Source organism: Excalfactoria chinensis, chromosome 1 (genome assembly GCF_039878825.1).
Source record: "Excalfactoria chinensis isolate bCotChi1 chromosome 1, bCotChi1.hap2, whole genome shotgun sequence".
In the NCBI taxonomy this organism is placed as follows: domain Eukaryota; kingdom Metazoa; phylum Chordata; class Aves; order Galliformes; family Phasianidae; genus Excalfactoria; species Excalfactoria chinensis.
Window position 1 is genome coordinate 99,274,566 of NC_092825.1, and position 20,710 is coordinate 99,295,275.

Here is a 20,710-nt window from a genome sequence, read left to right on the forward strand (position 1 = left end):
TGTAGGGTATAAATTCTGTATCAAATCAGACTACAGCACAAGATGATCATCACCAATAGCACGACTGAATTATGAATTAGTTTAAAATACTTCAGTGACAAAATCCAGCACATCCTAAGATTCAAGTATTCAAGTCTTCCAACAGTGCAACTTTTTAATCACACGTACCAACATTAAATCTCAATATTTTATACATTAAATCTAGTTTCTACATTTCATGACTTTATTAAGAACTAATTCTTTAGTAACACACAACTGAATTTTCCTCAAATACCACGATTTCTGGTTAGAAAGGTCACACACTATTCAAATACTGTCTTAATACAGGGGTGTCTCTTATTTTGCTTGAAATAAGGATATTGATGCTACCGTTTCCCCAGTTCCCCCAGTTTGCATACAAACAGGTTACCTGTTGTCCTTGCGTTGTTTGAAACAACTGAGCTACAGCTGCAAAGGCATCAGAACTGGGCAACTGCGGCATAGTAGGTACTGAGTTAGCAGTGACTTGAGGGGGCTCAGAAGCAACCTTTGCTGGAGGGGGTGGCGAACCTATGAGTTCCGTTGGAATGGAGAAAGAACTACGTTACTCCAAAACATTCACTATACTCTTCATTGCACACATCCACCTCCCCAAAACAACTGTCTATCCACACTAGCTTATTTAACACAAGAAGCAAGTCTGAACTCCCATATTAACTACACCAATTGCACATTCTATTCCTTTCTTCCTATGACTGGCTCCATTCATTGCTTACATTACTATAGTGCAGAAATTTTTAGATAGATAGACTATCTGAAAGTGATCCCAGCACAGTATTTTAGATGATAACATGATGTTTAGGTATTTACAATTGCAGGATAGTTAAAAGAAAGACTATCACTCAACACAGTGTCAAGCAATGCACATCAGTACTCTCAAAATCAGAGTTCCATTTTCAAAGCCTGAAAATCTACACTCATACTTTTTAATGAATATTTCAAACAAATCGTCTAACGGTTCACTTTAAGAGAAGCTGAATTTTTATAATCATATTCCTTCATTTAACTTGAAATACATGAACTAGAGACAACAGAATATATTTTCTAGCATTAACTGAACTACTGCTGAGAAGTCTGGTAATAATTAAAGGTTTCTATTTATTTCATAAGCATCTCATTCCTTTGGCAAGGCTTGTTCACATGCCACTCTTGCATAAGCAAAAGCCAAACCTGCATCTGCCTGATAAATCCCACCTCGTACTGTACAAATCACCACATCCTAACTCTGCCAGAAAAAGACTTATTTCCACTGAGCCCTACTAAAACCACAATCACATTTTAAGACATGCTATTAGCTCAGTCTATACATGCAGCTTTCCCATTCTCTTTGCTTTAAATTACAGTGTAAATAGAAGCAATGCCACCAGCTTCTCCATGCCGTGAGCAAGTAACTATTCTCCAGCAAATAAATTTCATTGGAATACTGTGAAACTGTTCAATAGAATAAAGTTAAAAAACAAAAACAAACAAACAAAAAAACTCACATAAATATTGTTTGGTTTGAGAAACTGAGCAAATATTCTTGCTTCACAACACCAATTTATTTAAACCCATTCATCTATTTGCAGTTTAAATTACTGCAATGTTGATGCGCAGCAAGCCGATGCAAACACGCTGAATAATACTTTCCCAGCACACAGATGCTAAAATACTGCATTGTTTTGAAATATAACTCCACTCCCAAATTACTTCCTGTATATATTCGGAATGATATCTGTTTACTCAAGGGAGTAAAATTTGCATTTATTTTCCTCCTTTTTTGGCTAAATAGGCTGTATCATTATGAGTGAAACAGATTTTCTTTCATAATATATCTATATTAATCATTAATAAGTTTATTTCAGGGCCAAATTATCCCCTCAGGTGCATGTGAATAATCTGACTAAAATCAGAAGGAATATTCAGGCAAAAAATGTTGGCAGCCAGTGATGAAACAGACAGTAAAAATAGTGTCACTCAACTGTCATATCAGAATGAAATTGTATAACCACCAGTCTGCACTTGTGTTCAGATGCAAAGATGCTCACCCCCCACCTTGCCATGTATAGACTATCAATAGATAAACTTTCCATATCACCACTGGAGGAGACTCTATTAATGCTCCTGTGCATCCTTATTTTGTCGTCTGCCATCACACTTCACTCGCAACATAGGCGAGTGCAACAAAGTCTAGCAGAGCAAAGACAAACACAGAAGCTCAAAAAGAAGGCCTTCCAGAGGAAGAGAACTGTGGTATGCATTTTCTCCTCCACAATTCAGTAACCTCACTACCAGCATTTCACATAGCATAAAAATGGTCAGTAAAAATTCAGGCTGTGACCTTCCAGTCAATTCCTTATCCACTAAATAGTCCACCCTTCAAATCCATTTCTTCCCAATTCAGACATAAGGACGTGGTGGGGGACCACAGCTAATGCCTTGCAGAAGTCTGGGTAGATGACAGCAATTGCCCTCCCTTTGTCCACCAATGCTATCACTCATGTCATTCATACCTTCATTATTAGTAGCATTTTCTGTCACTGGAGCAGCTGTACTAGTTCCTGCTGCCATGTCTAAAAGTGGCTGAATGATTTCAATTTTGAAGACACCATTTTTCTGCCAAAGGTTCAGGACACGGACTATTTTACTCTGTTAAAACAAAAGCAGACATCAATACTAAATATAGCTTTCCTAATACACCAACCCCATTTTTATTCTATTTTTTTAAGGATTGAGAAGAACAGATGTAACAACAGAGGAGTACAACAGAATTGGGCAGACAAATGTGATAAGATAGACAGGAAAAATGAAGATGAGCTAGAAAAAGCCATGAAGAGGTTAGCCATAAAACTAGAATGAAATACTAGAATAAAGTTCTAAAGTTAGCAAAGACTGTTCAAATTTTCTTCTACTGATCCAACCAATCTTACACTGACGATTGAAAATCCTACTCCATCATTATTCAAAAGACCAGGAAAGCAGATAGAAAAATCACTGATTGCTGCAGGAATTTAAAGCTAAATGATAAAACAATTTCACAAAATGTTTTCTACGATACTATCCATTAGATAGAAACTTACAATTATTATCTTTGAACAAGATTTTGGTCTGAAAAACAATTTTAGGACAGCATCATCTTTGGCCTTGACAAACATCACTCTGAAAGTCTTAGAAAATGAACAGAACCTTCACTGATTACAGCTCTGGCACTTCTAACACTTTCCTTCTGTGGGAGACACCACCTTCACTAGTAAGTTGCCGTGAAGAAGTCTCAAGAAGATAAGTTTTGGCAGGGTCACACACACACACTATTCACACGTCTGTATACACAGAATAGAACTGATGAATTCAGACAGAAGTATTTCATTTAGCTATAACTTCCATTTAACTGTTACTGCTGATATCTTTCTCAGTATGTCTTACTGACAGTGCATTGGTATGGGCTGCCAGGGAGGTGTGCCATATAGGGGATGTGGTCAGTGAGCATGGTGGGTTGGATGGGGTTGGCCTCGGTGATCTCACAGGTCTTTTCCAACCCTAACGATTCTATGACTATCTCATATAGTAATATTCACAAGGACATCAAGTATCACCAAATTAGCTCACTTGTATATGGAAATGTCAAAGTAATAGTGTTACCAATTCACAACACTTAAGAAATCACAGTTGTACCTTGTCTTCGGATGGACAGAGATACAAATACTGGAATGTGGCAGTAATATTTTTAGAGAATCTTGGCCCAAAGACATCCTTATCCGTTCCAAACTGGTGACGAGACTGACGAACAATAGAGTCAATAACATACAATCCAGGGACTTTATATTCTGGTTTGCACTGAAAACAAAACAATTTTCTGTTATACATTGATGATAACATGGTAACAATCTTTCATTACTTTCCTATAAGAAATCTACACTTTAACAGTATAGTAGAGTAGGAAAAAAAAAGCCCAACACAAACATTTGTTTCTAGAATTACATGAGCTCCAGAGAAAACCACAGATGGTATAAAATCAAACATCACTGTCAAAAAAAATTACCCTTTTGCAAATTTTTAATATCTTCTGTATGAAAACAAAAAGTGAAATACATTCAACAATAAGTAACCGTTATCAAGGACAACAAAGAGGGAAAAATAATACTATGCTCAAATGCAAATTTCCACAAAAAGCTCAATTTTACACCAACAAAAGAAGTTGGTATCACGCATCACTAATGAGCTAAAATGACCAGTAGGTATGAAAAGGTTTAAGAACCTTAATATAAAAAGCACTTTCAATTTACATAACAGTAACTTTCTAGGCAATGTAGTATTTTCATCAAGTTAGAGAAAGGAACCACGAACATTTTTACAGAAATGCAAGACAGGGTTGTGTGTGCATACAACAAAATATACATCTATAAAATACAATTTTTATATACACATGTATGTAACAGCAATTATCCTTTTTCCCCTCTTTTTTTTCCCCCTCTATCTCAGTACATTTTTTTCTATAAATCCATGAGTTCAACTTTCTTTTTTTATCCTGTTCTCTCCTCCATCCCACTAGGAAAGAGGGGAGTGAGTAAATAATGGCATGGTGCTGAACCACCTGCTGGGTTCAACCACAACACTGAAAATCGGTCTGAACATCAACAACACCTGGAAACTACAGAGGGGGGAATTTTACACTTCATTTTTTTCTATCCCTTCCTAACATAGCACGAAAGTTCAAATAAGGACATTACCAGGATTTTATCAAAGAGATAAAAAATACATACAATCTTAACAAAACAGTCCTTCGATTTCTGAATAACACCAGTAGTAACAAGATGCAGATAGTATTTTTCATGGTCTTTTTTTAATTACCTTTTTGATAAACTTCTCTACAATCTGGACAACGTGCTTGTAGAGCTGGAGAAGAAATACATAAATCCATTAACTTAACAATGGCACCACTGTACAAGGTTTTTAACTCTTAATGCTCATGACCACATAGTATGGACTACTCACAAAATATTGTAGTCGTACTCAAGAAAAATGCATGTCAGTGCTTATTAAGCTGTACAGCTAATGGAGAAAAAGATGTCAAGCGTAGATCAGATGGACACAAGCCATCCTTTCTGTCAGAAGCGTTTCAACGTGTACACAAAACATACTGCTTTTAGACTATTAGTGAGAACTTTCTGGATTTATTTTATGAGCAATTTCAGTATGTATTAATATGTTATGATGTTTCTGCACGCTGCAATGTTTAAAATTTTATTACATAGAAATCATAACACCATAGTGGGTGGCATTAAAAAGCAGTAACTGAAAAAACGAAGCCGGCATTATGTTACTAGTCTAAAACCACGAGCTGATGTTCACCACCCACCTGTTTCTAAATAACATTCTTAATGCCAACTAAAATAAAACATCCATGAAGCTAAGACTGGCAAACCCACTGATGCACTTACTTGGAATCAAAATAATAACAGATTGCTTGTATTACAGTTTCATTTTCCTTCTGTTGTACTTTACCTTAATAGCTTTAATGGCGGCTTTTGTGATGAGAATCATTTTTGCTCGGGAAATAGGAGGTTTCATCTCCATCAGTGAAAAGAGCTGAACAGAAACAAAAACAAATATTAAAAATGTATGCTGAGGTTTAAGTAGTTAACAACACTTCCTACAAACGACTGACTGCAGAAGTTCTGCATTATGTATCACTATGATGCTAGTTGGCCCGTGAAACAATGGTACAACCAAGCAGACCGTTCTAGGCAAAGTTCAAAGCTGACTTCCTTCTGAACTAACACATATGTAGAAATTTACAAGATTTTGATGAGGCTTCTGTCAATGTCTTATTTGTGTCTAAACACAGGTATTTAACTTAGGGTGCAATAACTATTTCACAAAAATAAATACATACAGCAGAATTACCTGTACCTTGATTTAAACTAGCCCAAATACCTCCTTCAGAAACAGAATCGTTAGGACACCCCTACAGACTGACATAATCCTTTCATCTTAAAATAATTTGCTTAAAAGTATGCCAACTTTCATCCATCAAGGCTATCAAATCAGCACAAAGTTTCAAAATTATCCTGCTATATATAAACGCTGCAAGTGTCTTTAACAGAGATATTTGGCTTGCTACAAACATACCATATTATTATTAAATTTAATTGCAACAACTGTTGCAGAGAATGCTCTGCGCTGTTCTCCAAACTCATATACCAAGTGGAAAAATCATTTCCTCAAGGACAAAGCTTTCAGAAGTGACTGGTCTTTATAGATGACAACATGAACCTGCCTCGACTTAAAATAATTTAAGCATAGCCTTATAGCCTCTAATACATAGAATACTCTGTATCAAAAAGCTGCCATCGTTTAAAAAGTTAAGAGTCTTGAGTTCAGTTAAGATCATTAAGCACAAAACAAAAGGGTCCTGCAGTACTAGATTTAAATATGAATTATTATTATTTTTTAAGTCTGAATTCGCAGAAAGCCTATGCTATATTCAAAATAGATACAGTACACATAGGACGTAGATCTCTTTCTATCCACAAGTGAAACTCCAAACAAACTTTATGTTCACAAACTGCATCAGTACAACTTTTGTCTCGTTCCATCACGAAACAGTTTCCAGGCATTGAGAGTTTATGCCACTGTCTCACAGTGTTAACCATGATCCTGAAAAGTACTCAATTCACACTTCAGAAACTGACAGAAACTAAAATGTGCATGTAGAATTGTCAGAGCCAATAACACATCCACGATGGCAGCACACAGCACTGAGGAAAGAGCACTAAGCTCTCAGATCCCCAGTACTACCCCAACGGTTTGATTTTCCTATCATAACCTGATGCGTGAAGAGCATTTTAAAAGAATAAGGAAATAACAAATGTGAAGATTTGCTTTCCAGTAGCAGTTCTACAGTCAGGCACTCAGAAGCAGGCACTGCACACACCTGTCACACCAAAATCCCATGCATATTTCACCCCCTTCCAGACCAGACTCCGGATCTACAGTGAACCCTACGTACTCCATACACTGCTGTTGTAATTTCACATCATAAAAATGGCCAATCCTAGAAACTACACCAAATGCTACTCCACGTTTTTAAGGTGTGTGCAAATACTTCTATCCTGCTGGCCTGTACACCTGGAAACACAATTCACATTGGCTTGTCAAAACAGTTTTTTTCCAATCTTCTTCCCATCTGCCAGGCAGAAATAGAAGCCAAGATGTTCCGGTACTTCGCTATTATGCCTCCTATATCATACCTCATAGTATTCAGTGGAGCAGAGCACCTAAGTATTTTCTATTCTTCCCATAAACTTAACTTGCTACTTAAGTTATGGCTTACTAATAGCAGAATCCTTATATTGTCATGGCATTATAATTTAAAACAAAATAATAAATAAATGTAATAAATTGCCCACCACAAAACAAAGAAGAGAACGAAAGTATCTCCATTTGACAGTATAGCGGTAGATATAAAGTCATTTAAAAATTGATTTATTTTTTTTCTATGAGTTGAAAGTTCCAAGATGTTTTGGAAGTGACCAACTTACATTGATGTGCCTTTCTGTCTTAGTTAAGGCAAAAAAATGTAGGCATGTTTATGCAGAAGATAAAAACAACATTACCGCCAACTGCCTGAAGGCAAGCGAAGCGTCAATAGCGCATTCAGCAAACCAAAATGTGAGCTTTGCACTAATAAAGGATAAAGCAAGAATCAAACAAGAAAAAGTGAGTGATATCCAGATAACCTTTCCAACACCAAGCTGAGATGATGACTTTTCATTATAATCTCCATGAAAGGCAAGTAGCAATACCATATATTTGATTTTTAAGTCATTCAAGCTGTAAGACACACACCAGATGTGCCTGTGAGTCAACTTGTTCTTTCAAAAAAGTATGAGTTTGATCCTGAATTATTTCTTTAGCATGAGTGCAATGACTCATGGCGGACAAAGTCAATGCTAACCTTAAAGCTGAGGAAAATCTGTTTTGAGATGTAATGGATCCAAAAAACAAACCAACCAACCACGGTACCCACAAATAAGACACCGAAAGGCTTCAAACATGAAGTACAGCAGGCAAAAAGGATCCAGCCTTTTAAGACAGGTACTCTATGCCCTTAATGGGAGACACCAGGAAGCAACTGGCCCTGCAGATAAAGGAGCCAGCTCCACACAAGAACAAAGCAGCCAGTGTGAAGCAGCACTTCAGCAACACAATGGGCGAGAAGGAGAGAATCAGGAAACTGAGGAGCTCTTAGCAAGGCAGATAAGAACAAGTTACAGCCAAAAAAGAAAAAAAAAGGTGCCTGAAAAATGTATCCCAGGAGTGACTTTATAACTGGGGAAAAAAGAAAATAGAAGGAAAGCAAAACAGCTGGAGGGCAAGAAGGGAAACAAGCTAGATGAAGTAGCCAGGGAGAGTGCAATAAAGAATATGGTAGCTTGAAGAAGTCATTAATTAAAGAACATGAGAGGCTGGATCTGAGGCTAATAAGGCAGGAACAAACAGGAGCTTGGGAAGAACAGGACAGAGCAGATGACTCTAAATTGTTCATTTGCTGCTACAGATAGCATTCTGTGCAACAGCAACAAAAACACAGTAAAAGCCACGAGGTCAGTACATGCAGATACTTCCAGAGTGCAACTCAGGAGGATCGACTACAGCTGAAACATCCACGAATTAAGATGAAACTATTTCCACATATATAAACATACATGCATTAAATATCTCCACACTCACCCCATTGCTAACTTTTTGAATGGCACACCAAATCATTGTTGCCTTTTCTAGATTTTCCTGAGACGTTACAAAACCAAATGACTATTGTGAAACTGATTTTTATTAAGTTTTCATTACCATAGTTACATGTGTCAAAACCATGTTGAAAAGAAGAGTAAATCTAAAATACGTTACTAGATCCTTGCAAATTTTCACTACTAGAAGGAGAAATCATGAGGTACACAGGCACTGGACTGAACATCTGCGTACATTCAACTAGACCCCAATCCTTTTTTGTACCTTTGAAGTAAAGAATCTCAAAGGGAAGAGAATCACTCACTCATTGTCAGGCTAATAAATGCAAGTAAATAACAGCACTGAAATGGTCTTTAACCCTTACCAGATATTAAATGGGAGACCAAAGGTACCACATGCTACTTAATGAGTAAGCAAGTAATCATCCCCAAAGATCAATGGAAAATACAGAAGTACTATAGAAAACACACAATAGGAGATAAATGAGGGAAATAACATAGCCTTCCAATTCGAACTGTAGCACCTGCTTCAGTCCATACCAAAGCCCTGGGCAAGGTGGGTAACGGGAAAAGGACTGGATGACAAGCTTTAGTCTTCCAAAAAAGCAGATTATTCATTGCTCCCTTCTTCCATTTCACGCCCTTTGAGGGTCTGTTTTACAAGAAGCAGAAATGACGAGGTTTGGAAGCACAGGAAAGAATGGCTACTTTCAAGTTCACCCACAGCCTTACCCTTGAACCCTAAAGACAGCACACATGGGCACAGAATGTCTTAAAAACAAGAGAGACGAAATGTGGGAACGCTATCAGTTTTATTATTATTAAAAGGAAAGCAAAATCATGCAGTAGCATGTGCATGAAAGAAGAGAGCAAAGAGACATCTGGAGGGACAAGAGGTCTTGCAGAATTATTTAGATAGACTGGGGCACCAGGCACAGAACAACAGGAAGTTCAACACAGAGAAATGCTGAGTGCTGCATGAGGGAGGGATGATGGTGGATGCAGGCACAGACTGGGAGATGAGTTGCTGGAGCAACTCAGCACAGGAGGAACTGGGGGTACTGGTGAGAGAAGGCTCAGCACAAGTCAGCAGAATGCATCGGCTGCCAAGAGGACAAATTGCACCCTGGGGTGCATGAAACACAGCACAGCCAAAGAGGCTATTCTCCTCCTGTATTTAACATTGTTGGGGCCTCACTTTGAATACTGTGTGCAGTTCTGGGCTCCACAGTATAAAAAGGTACTTGGATGCATCCAGAGGAGGGCAGCAGAACAGGTAAATGGGGCCTGAAGGCATGTCCTGTGAAGAGAGGCTGAGGGCGCTTGGGTTGTCCAGTTTGGAGAAGAGGAGGTTAAGAGGCAACCCCATGATCTCTGTAGCAACCTGCAGAGAGGGGAGCAATGATCTCTTCATCCCGGTCATTGATGGCTAGGCATGTTGGAATGGTACGGAGCTGTTCAACAGGAGGCTCAACTTGACATGACAGAAATTTCTTCACTATGATGGTGGCCAGACACTGGAACAGGTTTCCTAGAGGGGTGGTTGATGTCCCATGACTGAGAGCACTAAGGACCCATTTCAGTAATGCCACCAATAACTTTTGGTTAGTCCTGAAGTGGTCAAGCAGTTCTATTTGATTTCTGTAGGTATCTCTGGATCATTTTATTATACTCTAAGGCAAACAGCCAGAGGAAGAAGGTAGCACCTACATTTCCAAACACTGAAAGTACTAGGAAAGAAGAGAGACAGTGACATCCATGAGACTTATCCCATTGGCACAGAAGGAAAATGATTAGGCTTATGACTTTTTCCTGTATCTTGTACTTGACACACGAAGCAATGAACTTACTTTGCTGCCTTTACTCTCCTGCTTAAGCTTCTTGTGCTATAAAGAGATCTCTATTTGCCAATAGAGAGATACGGCTGTTTTATACACACATTAAATAAAACCTACAGAAAAGGAACAGGGCTGATGCATAACATACCGAAAGAAAAGCAGTGTTTAGTGGGCACTGAGCACTCAGATCACTGTTACAACACCCTCATTCAATCTTCTCTCTACAGTGTTCATACAGTAATCTAACAAGCCCTTAACAATTTCAGGAAGTCTCATGTGTCCAGGGGCATTTATTTAAGCAGGGCTTCATATACACGAATGACAGTCAATATTCTGCATATTCACTCATTTTTTAAATACATTTATGCATTTGGAAGTACATAAGAAAAAAGCCAAACTGCAAGCCATTTATATAGGTATCATTGCAGCAATCTGTTCATGTACTTAAGGAAAAAGAGGAGGAAAGGATAACAGAAGGTGTGACTATCATGCACCAACAGCATGCTGTTTTGTTAACAAAAGCACTGTACTATTAATGCAAGAACGGATTTTTAAGCCTGATGTACACACAGGTATAAGAAAACTGTTAAGCTGTATTTTCCTTTCCCAGTGAAACTCACTGCTTCCTTTCTTCTTTTACATCTCCATTCTTCCTTGATCTGCTAGGAAAGGCAGGAAGATAATGTGTGCCCCAAAGCTTTTGCTGCTAAGACTTACACTGATCCTCTGATGAGGATCTGAAGTTCTTGGCCATCAACTGTGAAACACACCAAGGTGCTGCAAAAGATCACCACAAAAACTCAAGGCTTTGGAAAACACATTGAGATTTCAATTTGACCAGACACCTCAGTGAAAAAGAGTACTTGATCCACTGAGCCATTTCTGAGGCCTATAAGGACTATTTACAAATTCAGAATCACTTGGTAAAGATTTTTCTCCCTAGAACAAATTAAAATGAGAGCACAAAAGCACCAGGACCAGAACTTTGTTTCCTACACAAATGTTTTTGAAACTCATCTGCCTCCTACGGTCAGTGTTACACTCATGAATCCAGCAGAAACGCTTCCTGAAAAGCTTCTCACCTCATTTCTTCTCTTACCAAGAATCTCTCATAGGACTCCAGAGCTATCCACGTTCCTGGAAACAGTTCAGTCTAGAAGAAGCACACAGTTTTTTCACTATCATAATGATGATGACCTGTTAATTAATGGGAACGCAGCGATAAAGCAACTTCTGTCCCAAAAGGGCTCACGCTACTTCTGCAATTTCAGTCTTCACAGAGTAAAGAATTACTAAATTCAGTCTGAAACTTCAGCAGCACTCTCTTATCCTTCCCTACACCACCCAAACACTAGTAGAGATGCTGCTTGAGCAACTCTCCCAGGACACGTGGGAGGCAGCACTCACTTAAAAATACACCCTCACAGTGCCTCCTGGGAGAGATTTTAGGCATCTGCAACCAGTCTCACTGTTTTCTGAAGGAAACAAAGGGCACTAATATGCAGATTGTGATGTATCTTTCCTCTGACAAAGGCACCACTGTTGTGTTCTTGTTGTTTTGCCATATATCCAAGGGAATCTAAGTGAGATTTGTGAGTTTCGGTGAATTGTTGAAGAACTGCTGTGAAGGATATCCTGCTAAACTCTATTTATAGGCCTTGTAGTGGGAAGGGGAAGAACGGGGAGCAGAGAGTACAGATTACCTGTGTTTCCTTTATCAAAAACCTCTGAATGCCACTCTCTCTACAGAAGGATCTGAAACTTGCTAGCAAGAACAAAACAACAAAGAGAAGGACTGAGAGATTAGGGGACGGATTGTAGAAAGACTGCTCTGGAAGTAATGCCTCCCATTTCATGACGTTGGTCCATGACACTAGAGGCAGATGGCAGCGCTCTGGCAGTAGAGGTTGAACTTTCCTGACAATATTCAGTTACATTTTGTTGTCACATGGCAGATGGCAACAAAGGGGCGGACTGACAAAGTCATATCTAACATGTAGGTGTACGTAAAGGAAAGGTGGGTCATAAACTCCTCCCATGAAGACAGATATGGCACCCACTGACATCACTGATGCTTTCTGAACATTTCTGGAGACCCAACAACGGATGTGAGCACAATGAGGTACAAGTGGTGCATCTCAGCACTGGCGACAGCAACAGTGGTTTACCTCCTTTGGCGCATGTTTTTTGTTTGGCTTTGCTTTTTGCAAGCATAGGATGCAGGCTTGTGCTCATCACTAGTGAAAAAGCACAGTTAAGTGTGGTGACTACACCGAGCACAGTTTTGTAGCTATGAATTTGTTCTATCAAATAGTGTTACTGTTCTGTCTGTATCTACTGTAGTTTCCATGGAAATAAATACGAGGTATTACTTTCAGAGCAACCTACATAATACAACAAGCAAAATGCAGTCGACCCTTAGTAAAAAAACAGCTATATAGAGCAAAAAAACGATTGACTGGTTCACTCAATATGGATAAATGGCAATGAAGCTGCAGCTGTAACTTTAAATAAACAGCCTACAAAATATCTGTTCTACTTGTGATGTAGGGAGATATCAACTGTTTTAATGGTACAGATTATCTACTGTCAACCTGAGACATATGATTAAATTGACATGCTGCATTACTACACAGAAAGGTAAGATTACAAAACAGCAAACCCAATTTGTTTCCACTTCCAGGCAGACTGTACAGAAGTCCTCATTTCTGGTCTCAGGCTTTTATAACCTTTAAGCCATCCCTCAGATTTTTCAGGTCAACAAAAAGAAAATATACCTTCCCTACATTAAAACATAACAAGGCTTAAAAACTTTACAAATTGTAAACATGCGGGGTATTTTTGTTCTGGAATAGTATTTCCTTCCTTCCTTCAAGGCGCATCTAAGTTTTGCGCCATTATCGAATTACATGTTGTGATTTATTTACACTGTATGAATAGTTAATGTAACAAACCAAGTGCACCAAACAATACACAAATTGTAAGTCCTTCCCTCAAGATATAGTTTGAAATAATTTCCTCAGGGAGAATATACTACATCACATAAGTGTCAAACCCTACATATTCAGTTAGTAATATCTGCTCAGAGCGCAGCTGGATAAAAATAAAGCAGTAAATATGTTTAGTGAATAGAAAAAAAAAATGCGCCTGTTTCTTCAGAAAAACGAGAATTTCAAAGAGGCACATTTAAGAGCAAACTTGCAGTCAGAATATAGGTAGAAAAAACAGGACTTAAAGGAGTGGGCAACGCAGTCAAACATGATCCAATTATGCAACTCGTCTAAGGTACCACCCGTCACCAGAGCCAAATTAACCTAAGTGTTCTTCCATAGCCCGCCACAATTGCTAAGTAGAACGTGTTAGCTCAGACCTCTATATTTAAAGTCTCACCTCCCAATTCAGATGGGCAGTTAAGATCACACAGTTATCACAATTAGCTGACAGGCAGGAACTTGTTACTTTGCTGCAACATGATCATATACAGTCAGAACCCATAGGTCAAAACTGGAACTCCCGAGAGAAACTGGAACTCCCAAATGATCATACAGTCACCTGAAGCAGCAAGTCGTGTTCCTTGTACATGTAGATGGCTGAGGAAATGACAGCTGCCACCTCCACACCAGAAGAGACAGCACAGCCCTGGCATACATGGGAAGTCCAGAACAAAACTCACTGCTGCCAAAGTTAGATTTGCCATCACAAAACCCCAGTTCTCTTTCTACAGTAGTACTGTACAGCTGTCAGCCAGTACGCTGAGCAATTCTTGATCTAAAGGGTAGACTGGGATAACCCCAATCTTCCTTGTTGAAGCTATTTACTCTCAATAAATCAATTTTCTATTCAATCAGCAGATGCAGATACCTCTGTAGTCCTTAACATGTCTATACATTTTAAGACAATCTTAAGGACAAGATGAGCTCTCACAGTCACCACCCTGCCCTACTACTGTGCAAATAACATGGACACCATTTGTAAAAGAGCTCTCTTTCTCCACTCTCCCTGTGAAAGATCAGAAATAGAATGCTACACAACTGAAAGATACACCATCTTCCCCTCCTGAGAAAAGCTGAAGTGTTTCAAAACTTCATATGCGTTGGGTTTTGTGCACAGATCCAGGCAACGCACTTTGTAAAGCTAACAGAACAGCTTAAGACCTCTACGTTCTTAACTGCTATCACAGGTATACCTTCTAAGGACAGCACAGTTATGACACAAATCCCAAACCTATCAACACGCTAACTTTATGCTAGGCAGTCCCAAGGAACTACTCAGACATACAAATGACCACAGGACAGGGATATTAACAATTGTATTTCTTCCCCGTAACTCACACTCAAATGAAATCCAGTGGTTTAATGCACTTCAGCTTACAGTCACCAGAATACCATGCAATACTTCTGACTGTATCAAAACACTCTGAAGTCACACATGCTTTCAGCACCAGATCAGCAAGAAATGAAGTGTTTTATTTTTTGTATGGGGAACACTAAGCAATGTCCGTACAATTAAGTGTATCAGGTAGCAAAGTACTGAAGCAAACCAAGTAGAAGTTCTAGCAGATGACTGCTTTTATTTCTGTGTAGTCAGGTAAGAGTATTTCTGTCTTCTGCATTAATGCAGAATGCACCAGTGTATTCTTATGTGTTTGGGGAGGTTGTTTTGTACCCTTTCATGCGTCTGGTTCAAAACAATGTAACATGCAGCCATAAGAGACACAAATAAAAGAAGAAGAAAAACAAATCCCTGTTAACAGGACAGATCCAGCCTCTCACTTGGAGCTTTTGTATTTTCTTAAGGAAGCTCAGGTTTTCAGTTGTGCATGCACGCGACAAGCAGTTGCAGGGAGTGAACTTTACACAGCATGACTTCATCACATGAGAGCGGCCTGCCATTTTTCCTCTTTCTGCTCAGCAAACGCACACAGCAGCCATCAAAACGCATTAAACATGCCAGAATGGGTTCTAACTTAGTTTTAAATCATTATCTGCATGAAAGTGTGACTGTTCTGTAGCCCGTACATGACCTGAAAAAGCCAAATCATTAAACTGAACTCAGTGTAAGAATCGTTTCAAGCCACGTGTCAAAAACTTTATAAAATACAAGTTGGATGTTTCTTTTTCAATACGTGATGCGAAAAAAGCAGCCGTTGCCCATCTTGTTTCAAATTCTGATTGGCTGATGAAGGGATCAAAAGAAAGGAGGGCCTCCCTGCGTGTCAAGAGCTGGACACTCACCCCTCTCCCACCTGCCTGCGGGGAGCTGGGTAGGGTTAGCGCCGGACGGCTCCTCCAGCCCCAGCCCCACGCAGAGTCGGGCACCCTCGCTCCGTTCCCTCTCCGTCCAACGTCCCGCCTCTCTCGCCGCCGTTCACATGGCAGCGCCCCGCGCTCCCAAACACGTCTCTCATTCCCTTCCTTCCCCTCAACCACCGGCCCGCTCCGGGCACGCCTCGCTACAAGGCTCCCGGGACGAGGAAGCCACTAGAGAGGCTGAGAATAGCCCCCGGACCTCCCTTCCACCCCGCCTGGTCCGCGTTCCAGGCCGTTACAACCGCCGAGCCCCCGCCGCCTCCATCTTCCCGAGGAGCCCCGCCGTACCCCCCACCCCAGGCAGGCCTCATGCCGCAGGCTGAGCTCAGCAGGCCCGGGCCCTTCCCCAGCGTAGGCCTCCGCGCCGGGCCCGCGCGGCCCACAGCCGGAAGCCGAGCGCTGGGGGCGGGGGTGAGGCGATGGCGGCCGCGGTGACCCCCTGGTGCCCGCAGTCCCCGCCGCCCCGCGTTCCCACCTCCTGGTTGAAGGCGTTCACGGCCTCCATGTTGGCGGCGGCTGAGGCGGGCGTCCGCGCGGGGGAGGGGCGGCTCGGTACCGCTCAGGGGCTGCGCGCGGACATGGCCGTTTGGCGGCGACGGCGGAGGCCGACGCTCTCTCTTCTCCCTGCCTGCCTCGCTCGCTCTCTTTCTGTCCGCGGCGTCTCGCTGGCAGGATCCCGGCGCAGGCCGTCTCTCCCAGCGGGATGGCGGAGCCCACGCCGCGCACAGCACCCTGGGATCGCGCAGGCCTCCCGGCCCCGCGCCACCCACAGGAGAGAACGGGGCGGGTGGGGGGGGGGGGAACGCGCGCGACTGTGGCGTCACGTGACCCGGGGCCGGGTGAGTCCCAGCGCCCCGCCATGTCAGCGCCGCCCCGCCCCCGGGGAGGGGAAATGGCGGCGCGTTGCCGGGCCGGGCGGTGATTTTTCTCTCTTCGCTGAGGCGAGCTGAGAGTCGTCGTAGGGGGACGATCGGGTCGATGCGAGCTGGAGTTTGAGAGAAGAACGCGTTTATCCTGCAAAATGCGGGATTTCAAGGATGCTGACTGTCTGCGGCACCTATTAAAGGGTGTTACAGACATCACAGAGTGTAGTTGGCTTTATTTACTGTTCTGCAAATGAGCTGTGCCTTGCATTGCAGTTGTTAATCAAATGCAAATAGCCTTGAAGAGTCTCCTCTCCCCTCCTTCAATAGATGGTTGTCCAGAAATTGCACTTCTTTAAAAACAAGTCTTAAAATTCAAGTTAAGGAAGCTGACACAGGAATAAGACCTCTTGTTTCTCAGATGATGAGATGTGTAAAACAAGTGTTTGGGTACAGCTCTTACTCAGAGAAATCTCTAAAATAGGCTTTCTGAGAGAGGAAAGGAGTTGTCCTGCTCTGCTCTGTGCTGGTTCTATGTCACCTTGAGCATCGTGTGCAGGTTTTGGTTTCAACAATATAAGCAGGATATGAAACTACGAGACAGTGTCCAAAGGAGAGTTTTGAAGATGATGAAGAGTGGAGAAGAGGTGTGAGGAGTGGCTGAGATCCCTTGGTGTACGCAACCCAGAGCAGAGGAGGCTGTGGGGAGGCCTCATGGTTGGCCTGCAGCTCCTCCACTGGGGCAGCTGAGCTCTACTCTGGTTAAAGCAATGGGACCCAAGGTTGCAGGAGTTCAGGAAGTAAGAATGATCACTTTGGAACTTCTTGGCTTAGAAAGAGTGCGTGAATGAGATGGAACTGGCAAATTATTTTCAGATCAAGTGGTTCTGGAAAGTAACATTGGATTTTCTAATTCTTTTGCCTATTAGAACTGCTTACATTGCCTTTCAGAGGATATCAGTAGAGGTTCTAGAGGTGGCTCCTCTAAAACGGAGTCTTAAATACTTTCAGGTTTCCTCATGACTATTTATGTGTTTGGCATTGTCTTGTCACGTATCTTCTTTATAAAACACCTACTTTTGTGGTGTGTTAATAATCAGACTTCATGCATAATTGGCTTTTGTAATCCTCAGGGGAAGAAGAGTCTGGGTATACTTCAGTGCGTTTCAAAAGTGCCTAGTACAAGCACTGGTAGCTGCAGTGCCTTGTGCTGAATGTGCCCACTGTGTTAGTTCTTACCTTGCAATGCTGAGCTCCATGCTCATTCCACCACCAAGTTAAAATCTGTTTTGGTTTCTCTGTGCTATAACATAGTCCCAGTTCTGCTTACAGTATAGAGAAATCGTTGGATTCTGTAGAAGTATCCTTGGCTCCTTTCATTTGCTCAGAGTGAAACTTGGATTCCTTAGGGGCTGGGTGTTAGGATTTGGGGGTAGGAAAGGGTAAAGCAGGTTAATGTCTCAGGGTTTAGACTTAGTCCAGTAAAACCCAGACTGTTGTTCAAAGCAGATCTGCTTCACAGAGATAATAGGCTTAGTAATTTTGAAGTAAAATTTACCATTGCTTGTGTTATGAATACCTATAGAGACAAAAGAGACAATTCTGTAATTTTTTAATAAAAAATACATTCTTTTGATTATGCCTTTGTCGGTTTTACACTTGTGGATACTTCAACTTACAGCAGCTTTATTATTTAAACTGCTTTTATAACAACAGTAGGCATTGTACAAATACATGGTGCATGATGTCTAGCATTGTATTATATATTTATACAGTATAAAGAATGATTCTTGCCTCAAGGACCATGCAGTCAGACATGACTCACAGAGTATTTCATAGCACTGTTTATATAATATATGATTTTAAATATTGTTCTGTATAATTCCGTGTGTCTTAAGTAAGTTTAGCAGTTTTGATTTGTGTTGATGTGTGAGTTTAGTTATGTTCAGCTTACTCTTGTTTTTGACAGATGGGCAATAAGCGTGTACAACAACGTATGGAAATTGCTGTTGAGGACAAATTATGGTTGCTTGATGTGATGATTCTTTCTGTCTTTTGCGCATAAATTTCATCAGATGGTGTCCTATTCAAGGCTGTTGATCTGAAATGTTTTGAATTCAGTATAGTCCTCGTTATTCTACACAAAAGGAAGCTCAAGTTTAACTGAATTTAAGTTAGCTTGAGAATTCAGAGTTTTACATAATGATACAGTTCTTTTTCTTGTGGTAGTATTATTTTGATCTTTCAAAGTGTTAAGGAGCCCAGCTTTGCTCTGTCTCCTAAATTACTAGCATTCTGCATTGTTACTGTCAAAATGATTGACACCAATTGTCCATGCAAAATGTAATATTTGTCTGTGTCTGACTGTGTTACTCCAACTCATTCAATAAGAATTAGTTACTACTTTGCATTTTTGTCCATTATCAATCTCTAACCTGATGATATAATTTAGGTTATCGACTACTGATTTGATCAGAATTTCCTGAAGTCTTGTATTCTACAGAAGGACAACACTGATCTTCTTGCTATGTTCAATATATTACTGTAGCTCCCTCTCATCACAAGGAGCTATTTCCTTGTTCTCCAAATGTTGGCTCCAAATATAAGCCACACTGAAATCAGATCCCTGAAATCAACAGGTCCTTGAGGGAAGAGAATGTATCCCCCTTATGGTTTATCTGTGCTCTGTAAGGATTAGGCTTGTAGGGCTGTCACTGTGTCTGCATACTTGAGTCAGTGTTTCTTGATGTTGATATTTTGCTCTTTTACTATTTGTAAACTTGATTAATATTGACAGGCAGACTGTATTGGATCTGTTCCTAAGGGCCTTTTGGCCTCATGGCACAGGCAGTGTTTTACTTGCCTCCTTACTGGGGTGAATCAGCGTGCATAAGGTTTGGGTACATTGTGAGTATCTGTGTATAGTTCACGGTCCTTAATTTCAACCTAGAAATCCTGTAAATGGTTGAGAGCTGGTCTCTACAACCTCCAGTAGATCTTGAATATTAGCCCAGTATTAATGAAGATTCCAAGTTGTTTAACAAGGTAATAATAATGAGCTTGCCTTGCAAGATCTCTGTGTGACTTCTTGTTAAATAAATGAAGGTTTTTCACATGAAAGCCTATGGGATAGAGTATTAACTTGGTATAAGACAATCTACCACTTATGTTTTCTGTGGAATCTGGACTTATTTTGCTTTTGCCAGCAGACACGTATGAACAGATTTCCAAACTTTGCTCCTCCACAGTTTTTTCACTAGCCTCTTCTATTATGATGTGCAGGCTGGCAAGGTGATGAAGCTAGACAACATTTTATTGTAGGTGTAAAACTGAAGATCAAAAGATGTCAGAAATTGCTTCCTTCTGTAGAAATTCTGTTGTACTGTTGTTCTGCTGTTCATCAGAGGCACAAGGACTAGTGAAACTAAGAACCATTAAACAAAGATGGATGGGTTCTCTTGGAAAATTCAGTGTTTAGCTGTGTTTTAGGAGAGGATGAGAAAATGCAGAATTTATAGTTAAAGGGAAAGGAAACACACATAAATATGCATTATATGTCATTATTTAATGGTTTGTCTGGGACAGTATAGGGTTTCTGAGAACAAATGTTTGTAACAAATGTGTTCAGGTTGTCACATTAAAATAAATGATTCGGTGCTTTCAGAAACTTGTTGAAACAGTTGAAAGTGAATCTCTTCTTAGGAATTATAGTCACTATTTTTATTAATGGATCATTTATTTGGAAAAAGAACAAACTGAAAAACTCAACACTGTGGCAATTCTAGGACAGCCAACATTCCGAGCTTCTAGGCATGTATGTAAGCCAATAGCAACAACAGGTTTGGAAATGTGAATTCATTTACCAGTAGTACAGCCTCTGCTTCCTTCTCTGGCAGCCTTCTGGTCCTATTTCTTTACACATTTTAAGAAAAATT

The 20,710-nt window shown here is 40.5% G+C and overlaps 1 protein-coding gene across 3 annotated transcripts in view; it reads right to left on the minus strand.

Annotated features, from left to right (window-relative positions):
- The window catches only part of SCAF4 (SR-related CTD associated factor 4), a 43,002-nt gene extending 26,338 nt beyond the window's left edge, over nt 1-16,664 (minus strand). The window contains exons 1-6 of one of the 3 annotated variants that reach the window (XM_072340644.1): nt 16,388-16,664; nt 5,521-5,604; nt 4,867-4,911; nt 3,691-3,852; nt 2,532-2,667; nt 410-549 (exon numbers count right to left, since the gene is read on the minus strand). In XM_072340644.1, the coding sequence (XP_072196745.1) occupies nt 410-549; nt 2,532-2,667; nt 3,691-3,852; nt 4,867-4,911; nt 5,521-5,604; nt 16,388-16,417 (597 nt within the window). In that variant the 5' untranslated portion in view covers nt 16,418-16,664. The remainder of the gene's footprint in view (nt 1-409; nt 550-2,531; nt 2,668-3,690; nt 3,853-4,866; nt 4,912-5,520; nt 5,605-16,387) is intronic. The other 2 variants (XM_072340631.1, XM_072340638.1) reach the window with 2 other exon arrangements.
- Nucleotides 16,665-20,710: the final 4,046 nt, after the last annotated feature.